The sequence below is a fragment of the Biomphalaria glabrata genome, chromosome 6 (assembly GCF_947242115.1).
Source record: "Biomphalaria glabrata chromosome 6, xgBioGlab47.1, whole genome shotgun sequence".
NCBI lineage: Eukaryota > Metazoa > Mollusca > Gastropoda > Planorbidae > Biomphalaria > Biomphalaria glabrata.
This window is the reverse complement of record NC_074716.1, coordinates 9,227,548-9,236,614: the sequence shown is the minus strand read 5'-3', so window position 1 is coordinate 9,236,614 and position 9,067 is coordinate 9,227,548. Positions and strand designations below refer to the sequence as shown.

Here is a 9,067-nt window from a genome sequence, read left to right as displayed (position 1 = left end):
GGGGTGACTTTGCCTCTACCTTAGGCATAAAACGTATTAAGAAATTATTTAATTACAACTTCCCCTCATAATTGTAAACCAAATTACAACTAAAAAAGATGCATAAGTTCATTTTATTAGCTAACCTTCTATTAGATCTAAACTAAAGTTGTAACTCACCTAAAACAGCTGAAATTAGTGAAATTGAAGGTCTTGAGTCAAAAACGTGTATCTGCCATGTTTTGCTACTTACAGAAGAGATGAGTATTATTTCTAAACACTAACCTATATTCTTTTATATTTAAATGAAAATTCATGGGAAACAGCTCAGGAAAAACATTTTTAAAGTCTTTCACATTTTTAGTATTGAGTAGGCAAAGTCACCCCTTGAAGCAAAGTCACCCCATTTCACGGTACTAAGACTCTTACAACCCATCATCTTCTCTTTATGTTGTCAAAAGAGATTTTATGGATCTATTCAGAACCTTATCTTTGAATGTTCGAAAGTTTTTCAAATCTGTATTTATTTTGTCAGGGTGGCATTGTCTCAGATGATCTTCCAGTGTAATTGGTTTCATATTGTCATAAAAAAGGCCCTTAGGCAACTGATTGTTTAAAAAGGAAGGAGTAAATCTCAATTTTAAATAATCAACGCTGTGCAGTTTACATTTCTTTTTGTTAAACATTAGTTACATGTAGACAAACTTAAACTATTTAAATAAGTATTGAAATTAAATACATTTTTTTTTGGTTTGATTAGAAGGATAAATATTTAAAGGATTAACTAAGGTACAATGCATAATAAAAATAATAATCTTTATTGTCCTTATGGCAATTTGTCTTACAATTTGTGCATTACACCAAACAAAAAGCATTATAACTATAAGAAACCAAAGTGTACATTCACACCTGACGCACTCATAATTTACATGTGACAAAGTTTATTTCAGATTGTTCTTATTTAATGATTTGATTGCCAGGGGAACAAAAGAGTGTTTGTCTTTGCCATCGGTGTCTTGTATCTCTTTTGTGATGGTTAAATCACAAAATCCTGACACAAAGGGTGATTCTTTATTTCGAGGATCTTGTTAGTTTTTTTTTTATAGATGTTTGTCTCAAACAACTGCCCAAATGGGGTTTGTTTTTTGCCAATGATTTTACCAGCAGCATTTAGAATTCTATTAAGTTTATTTTTATATATTAGTGTATGAAATAATTTCATTAATAAGATGCAAAAATTAAGGTCACTTAAATGAAATGTATTATCGTTGACACCTTTTGGACATCTCATAGACCCCTAATTTTTTTTTCCACTTTCGTAGACCACTTTGGGAATCACTGGTTTAGATGATAGTGAGCAAATAGATGATATCTTACTAGATTTTTCTAAGGCTCGTTCCTTACGCAAGGAAAAATCTGTAAAAATGCTCCTTCTTCCCTAGCGCTATTAGAGCATGGAATGGGTTGCCTGAGCTAGCTAGAAAAACCAGTGACTTGGCATATTTTAAGTCATTGGTTAATATGCATGACTAAATGCATGACGAGTAGGACGTAATCATCTTCTTTTTTGAAGTAACATCTGTATTATATAAGATAAGATTTAAATGTGTTGAATTTCATTATTTTCTGCAATTTTTAAAAAGGGAGGTAAGCATTGAAATAAATGTATAAATGTAAAAAAATAAAAACACAAGATATAATCAAGTATTTTATGTCAAAATGTAGGGCATCTTTATTTCTTCATAAATATACAACTATAACATTATTTTTTTTTTTTTATTTATCAATGCATAGATATTGAAACACATCATGACATGCTATTCCACTAAAAAAAGAACAGTTTGATTGGACGCACAATGTCCACAACTGACCCATGTCCTCTCTTTGATAAAAAAAAGATGCTATATTTTTCAATGCTAAAAAGTATTTTAAAGCAGTGTTTATTAAGATGTATGAAAAAAATTTAAACATAATATCTTAATATTTCAACTATAGTGACTAAAATATTCTATTATATAAAAAGCAATATTCATTTTATAAACAAATTACAGCCTTCAACAGTTTATATTAGTATCCAATGCAATGGACAGAATGACAACAATGTTGAGCGCTGACACATACACACATTAGTCAGTGTTTTGTTGTTTTTGTGATAAGCAACCTTTAAAAGGTCAATGCCAACGTTCAAATGTAACTTTGTAGTTTTGTTTAATAGATTGTGTAATCAAATTTCATTTTTTAAATCTTCTAACAATTTATTTTCTTTAATTGTTTGATTTACTCATCATCAGAACTTCAACAATGACCACCACGTTTTTGTTTTACAATAGCTGTGATTTGAGTTATTTTATTAAATTTAGATACTTCCTTTTTTTTTATATATTTAATATCATCTGTTCTTTATTTTCCATTTGAACATTAAGCTCTGTTTGTTTTCTCGAATGTTTCAGTCTTTGAGAATGCTTGCAAGCAAAAATAAACAACTTAGCTCTCTTCGCCAAAGATTTACTTTTTAAATATGCTGATGTTTTGTTTCTTTTGGTGCATTGTGGATCTGCAATGCAATAAACAGTTTGTTCTTATTGTCATGTCATAATCTAAATCTCCAAAGGCACTTTCTCCAATAAGTTTAGTAAGAGAACAGTGAGATAAGATAAGTGAATTCTTTTCTTTTATAAATTTTACATTTAAATGTTGTTTTTACCAGAATGTATTATTTCATGGCTTTTAAGTAAGAGAACATAAATTTTGCATTTCAATGGATTTTTATCAGTATGATTTATTTCATGTTTTTTAAAACTACATGAGTGAGTAAAATTCTTTCTGACAAATAATTTCATGGGATTTTAATTTAGATGACAGATAGAATTCTTTCTGACAAATTTTGCATTTAAATGGCTTTATACCAGTATGTATAATTTCATGGGATTTTAAATTAAATGACTGATAGAATTCTTTCTGACAAATTTCACATTTAAATGGCTTTTTACCAGTATGTATAATTTCATGGGATTTTAATCTAAATGATTGATAGAATTCTTTCTGACAAATTTTGCATTTAAATGGCCTTTTACCAGTATGTATAATTTCATGATATTTTAATTTAGATGACAGATAGAATTCTTTCTGACAAATTTTGCATTTAAATGGCTTTATACCAGTATGTATAATTTCATGGGTTTTTAAACTAGATGACAGATAGTATTCTTTCTGACAAATTTCGCATTTAAATGGCTTTTTACCAGTATGTATAATTTCATGGGATTTTAATTTAGATGACAAATAGAATTCTTTCTGACAAATTTTGCATTTAAATGGCTTTTTACCAGTATGTAAAATTTCATGTTTTTTTAAACTAGATGAATGAGTGAATTCTTTCTGACAAATTTTACATTTAAATGGCCTTTTACCAGTGTGTATAATTTCATGGGATTTTAAATTAAATGACTGATAGAATTCTTTCTGACAAATTTTGCATTTAAATGGCTTTTTACCAGTATGTATTATTTCATGGGATTTTAATCTAAATGATTGATAGAATTCTTTCTGACAAATTTTGCATTTAAATGGCCTTTTACTAGTATGTATAATTTCATGAGATTTTAATTTAGATGACAGATAGAATTCTTTCTGACAAATTTTGCATTTAAATGGCTTTATACCAGTGTGTATAATTTCATGGCTTTTTAAACTAGATGGCTGATAGAATTCTTTCTGACAAATTTTGCATTTAAATGGCTTTATACCAGTATGTATAGCTTCATGCATTTTTAAACTAAATGGCCAAGTGAATTCTTTCTGACAAATTTTGCATTTAAATGGCTTTAAACCAGTATGTATAATTTCATGGTATTTTAAACTAGATGGCTGAGTGAATTCTTTTTGACAAATTTTGCATTTTAATAGTACTTTACTAGTATGTATAATTTCATGGTATTTCAAAGTATATGACCGAGTGAATTCTTTCTGACAAATTTTGCATTTAAATGGCTTTTTACCAGTATGTATAATTTCATGGCTTTTTAAATTAGATAGCTGAGTGAATTCTTTCTGACAAATTTTGCATTTAAATAGCTTTTTACCAGTATGTTTCACCTCATGCCTTTTGAAACTAGATGAATAAGTAAATTCTTTCTGACAAATTTCGCATTTAAATCGCTTTTTACCAGTATGTATAATTTCATGATATTTTAATTTAGATGACAGATAGAATTCTTTCGGACAAATTTTGCATTTAAATGGCTTTTTACCAGTATGTATAATTTCATGGGATTTTAAAATATATGGCCGAGTGAATTCTTTCTGACAAATTTTGCATTTAAATGGCTTTTTACCAGTATGTATATTTTCATGTTTTTTTAAACTAGATGAATGAGTGAATTCTTTCTGACAAATTTTGCATTTAAATAATTTTTTACATGAATAAATCTTATCATTACATATTTTTGATGAAGTAGAGAAAGTTTCTATACTTATTTGAATTTGGTCAAATTTTTTTTCTGCATGCGCTACATGCTGGTTTCTATTGATGCTAGAACAGTTGTGTGCGTCAACTCTTGAATTCTCTGCATAGCCATCTTTGTTATGAGTGTTTCTCACATGCATCTCTTGCATTAAATTAATTTTTTCATTCCAATTCACCATTTGTTTCTGTAAAATATAAAAAAAGAAATACTATGTAAAACAATATATTAATTTAAACTGGTACTAGAGCTGTATTCTTACATGTTTATTTCTCAAGAAAATTTTTTAAAATAAATTATATATCTAAATTGTCTAAAGCTAAGAATTTTTTTATTTAAAAAAAAAAAAAAAAAATGGTCATGTAGTAATAGCAATAGTATTTAATACTATACAAAGGCAGCAACTGAAGCTTATTTTTTAAAGTGTTTTACAGTGACTTGGCAGAGTTTGAAGTCATTTCTTAACAATCATGACTAGATTGATTTAGAGCAGTGGCCTTCAACAGGGGTTCTAGTGCCCCCTGGGTAGCCTTTTCTTGAAACTGGGAGGCAAAGGGGCGGTGGAGCGCTGAATACATAGGGACCATAAGAGGGCGCTGGACATAAAGAGGGAAAGAAGAAACTAAAGTGCACTGAACCAAACAAACAAATTTTTTTCAAAATTAAAGCTGGCAAACTAAATATAGACAAATTATATTTAGCTTGCTTCTAGTTTAAGAACAGAACAACATTAAAAAATTGAGTTTGGGAATCCCACTTTCTATTATTTTAACTGTTGCTGTAATGGGAGGATATTTATAGTCCTTAGAACTTGCGCACATAAAATTTTAAGATTTGATAAACAAGCCAGGTTATATGGCTTATAGATTACAGTTTATTTTAACAACATATGTTAAAATATTGATATGTATATGTTAATTTTTTTAAAAGTTAAAGCTAACATTGAAATTGAGGAGTATTTTTGTGAGTTTTAGTGAATTGCCAAAAGATAAAAAGTATTCCAATATTCTACTTTGTATGACAGTATTTTCAGTTGAGGTTATGAAACCATTTGTCTTCATGAACATATAGCAAAATACAAAAAAAATATTTAAGAATATTCATGAACAATTATAAAAATATACTATTCAAACAATATCCGATAGAGCATGTGGTGTCTGGCACCCAGATCGCGATGATCCATGGAGGCGACTGAGGAGGTCAGAGCAGACAATTATTGCGCAGTGCAGGATGGAACACTGTCCTATTAAGGCATACTTTGCCCGGTTCCATCCGAACTTTGACTCCCAATGCTGTCACTGTGGAGAGAGCGTCAAAACAGTGTCGCACGTCTTATACGAGTGTCCCCAGCTCTGCGAGTTAAGGGGGGGGGGCATGTCTGAGCGGTCACTCGACTTGTATGCTAGCTACGAGGCATTAAGCCGAATGGCTAAGTTTCTTGCCAGAGCACTACAGGAGGATTGAGTCCTTCCTGCTCTGCTTTTTTCAATAGGATAGGTGTAATAATTTATTTTTAGTCAAAACTGTCTGAAGTTTCAATCTCTCGTCTATAATAGCACAACAAACATAGAGATTCAGAAATGGATTCTTGAAGATGAAATTTATTTGACATAAAAATATAAACATACTGGCAAGTCTAGTCTTCAATGAATACAAGAAATTCTCCAATAATAATCTAATAATATTGTTGTAACTCTAGGGTAGGCACTTAACAAAAAGGCAGGCAGCTCAAGGTCCCTACTACAACCTTCACGCAGCACAAAAGTTGGCTTCTTAGTTTCCAAACATTCAGACTCTTTACAATCCTTGATGCACTATTATTTTCTATATCCTAGTGTCTTGTTTACGTTTAATAGCGCTCGTGCGCACCACCAGCAATTGTGCAAGGCGGGGTTACAACAATATATTAAGTACAATAAGCACACATCTGTTTATACTTCTTATATTAGATCTTTATACGTCCTCTCACTTCAAAATCATGATAACTACTCATTACAACTAACTATATTACACATCCATATGCTTCAGGAACATAGCAACTACTGCTTGACCATGTAATTAACACCTCACAATTCAACTGTATTGAAGTATCAAGCAACAAATGTAGAAGTTGGGCCATACACATTTAATTCATACATGAAACAACAACATCATGGCAGAACTGCTAGTTCATAACAAAGGACACATAAGTATTAAAAAAGACAATCATCTCAAAATTGTGTAGTTATGTAGCTTATGATGACATACAACTAACTGTATTACACATCCATATGCTTCAGGAACACGGCGACTACTGCTTGACCATGTGATTAACAACTCACAATTCAACTGTGGATTCTTGTCTCCCACGTGAAACACAAATATAGAGTTTACTCAGTGATTCACAACTAATACATGTCCCAATAGCAAACAGTGATGTGACAGGGGGTATGCTACACAATGTCTAGTCTTCTAATCCTAGCAATGGTGAAAACACATGGTTCACTCACCGATGCAACTATGTTGATTAGTATTGAAGTATCAAGCCACAAATGTAGAAGTTGGGCGGTACACATTTAATTCATACATGAAACAACATTATGGAAGAACTGCTAGTTCATAACAAAGGACACAAAATTGTCTAGTTATGTAGCTTATGATGACATATAGGGAACGATCAGTGGTTGGACACCACAATGGCAGAAAATAAACTGGTGAACAGGCAGCGGCCTAATCCTAGAGCCATATTTCCTACAGCATGGAGGACATCCTGAGGTAATGTCATAAGACAGAGTCAGATGATTCATCCTTCTGAGTGCTAGTCATATGTCCACAAGAACAATATCCAATGTGCTAGCAGCTAAGAAAATAAGTAGACAAGGTGATAGGAACACTCTATCATTCACTCATTGATTATCAATCTATGATGAGAATTTATTTTACACATTAATGCATCTATTTCATTTCTCTGTTTTTTTTTCATCAGTTATCTTTTGTAAACTTATATTTATTTAATCATTTTACATTATAAATTTAATATACTGGTCTGCTCTTATTGTTAGTTGTGATGTGCCTGTTAAAATATCTTGTATATGTGAGTGGGATAAATAAAATCCAAAATTCCCCTAGACTTTAACAAACAAGCTCGACAATAATTATTTAAACATCTCATCACAACACCCTCTAGAGTCAATATTTTATTCAACCACATCTAGACTAGATTCATGTATATATATATATAATATATATTTTAAATATTAACTCACCAGTTTGTCTTAGAATCGTTCATCAGTCTAGACTAGTTTCTCTAGTGTAAATAATTTTGTTCACAATTCCGCCAAAGACTAATTACATTCACTAAATCCAACTTTGGATTGAACTCAATTATACACATACTTGTTTTAATTCACCATTTGAGTTTCACAACTCTTCAATTTGTATGCTTATCATTGCTTATATTTCATTTTGGATTCTATCCCACAAATGATCTCAATGATGCTTACTTGAATCATATTTTTCCCTCTCATACATGTTATTTTAATATTTATATTGTTACGAATGAACAGTGACAGGTAGAGGTCACTATGTGTGACCCCAGCGAGATGACACAGCACTGAGTGTTCTCTGGAATCTATGTGTGTCAACAAAGACAGGATGTGACGTGCCCTCACATGTTATTCCAGAGGACGAACAGATCTACGACGGGACAGTGTTATAAATGAACAGTGACAGTTAGAGGTCACTACGTGTGGCCTCAGCAAGATGACACTGCAGCAGGTGTTCTCTGGAATCGACATGTATAAACAACGACAGGATGTGATGTTTCCTCCCGTGTTGTTCCAGAGGATACTAGCAGTGTTTTTGCAATATTGGACAAGCGATTAGGGACTCTATATAAACCAGAGAGTTAATGTGAAAAGAGTCAGTACAATCGTCGTTACTGTTGTCTACTGTGCGAGACAGTAGAAGAGAGTGGACTTGAGCCGTTACAGTCGATGTAAGACGTATACGCTACATGTTACAGTGACGAATTGTTATAGTTAATATTCAATAAAGTTATATAAAGCTGAAACTTGAGTCGTCAAGTTCTTTGCAGTGTTTCTTTTATTTGTGTGCCTAGTACATTTAGCCAGAAGATTCAGAAATACGTAACAATATGTAACTTAGTTTCTTGATAACACCAACAATTGTGAAGGGCTCAAAAAAAAGGTGCATGAGAGAAATTTACTAACGTCTGTTTTCTCCACAGGATCCATCAGGTTGTCAGCCTACTACTGTTGCAGGTACAGATACTAATGCCTACTAGGTACTATGATTACAATTACTATAACTACTGCATATGTATGAGCCACTGCTACTACTATGTGTGCTGTAAACATTATTTTAATGTATTTTTTACAATTGTATTACCTGTCTTTCAGCTACAAATTCTTCAGAAGTATGACCAGTGGAGGTAACTTCCAGTGTCTCTGAATGTAGAGAAGATTCTAACTTTTCTATTTTCATGACATTTTTGAGATCATTGGTGAAGTCTTGCTCTGTGTCTGTCATCATGGATTTTGGAAGAATTTGGTCTTCAGATGTCTTTATAAATAGAACATTGAATAGTTGATTCATTATATTTTATTATCATTCATAAAAAATAT

At 31.5% G+C, this 9,067-nt stretch overlaps 1 protein-coding gene across 4 annotated transcripts in view; it reads right to left on the bottom strand.

Annotated features, from left to right (window-relative positions):
• Nucleotides 1-1,686: 1,686 nt before the first annotated feature.
• The window catches only part of LOC106073413 (zinc finger protein 729-like), a 44,934-nt gene continuing 37,553 nt past the window's right edge, over nt 1,687-9,067 (bottom strand). For all 4 annotated transcript variants that reach the window (XM_056031520.1, XM_056031521.1, XM_056031518.1 and 1 more), the window contains 2 exons: nt 8,832-9,005; nt 1,687-4,629 (listed from right to left, as the gene is read on the bottom strand). In XM_056031520.1, the coding sequence (XP_055887495.1) occupies nt 2,779-4,629; nt 8,832-9,005 (2,025 nt within the window). In that variant the 3' untranslated portion in view covers nt 1,687-2,778. The remainder of the gene's footprint in view (nt 4,630-8,831; nt 9,006-9,067) is intronic.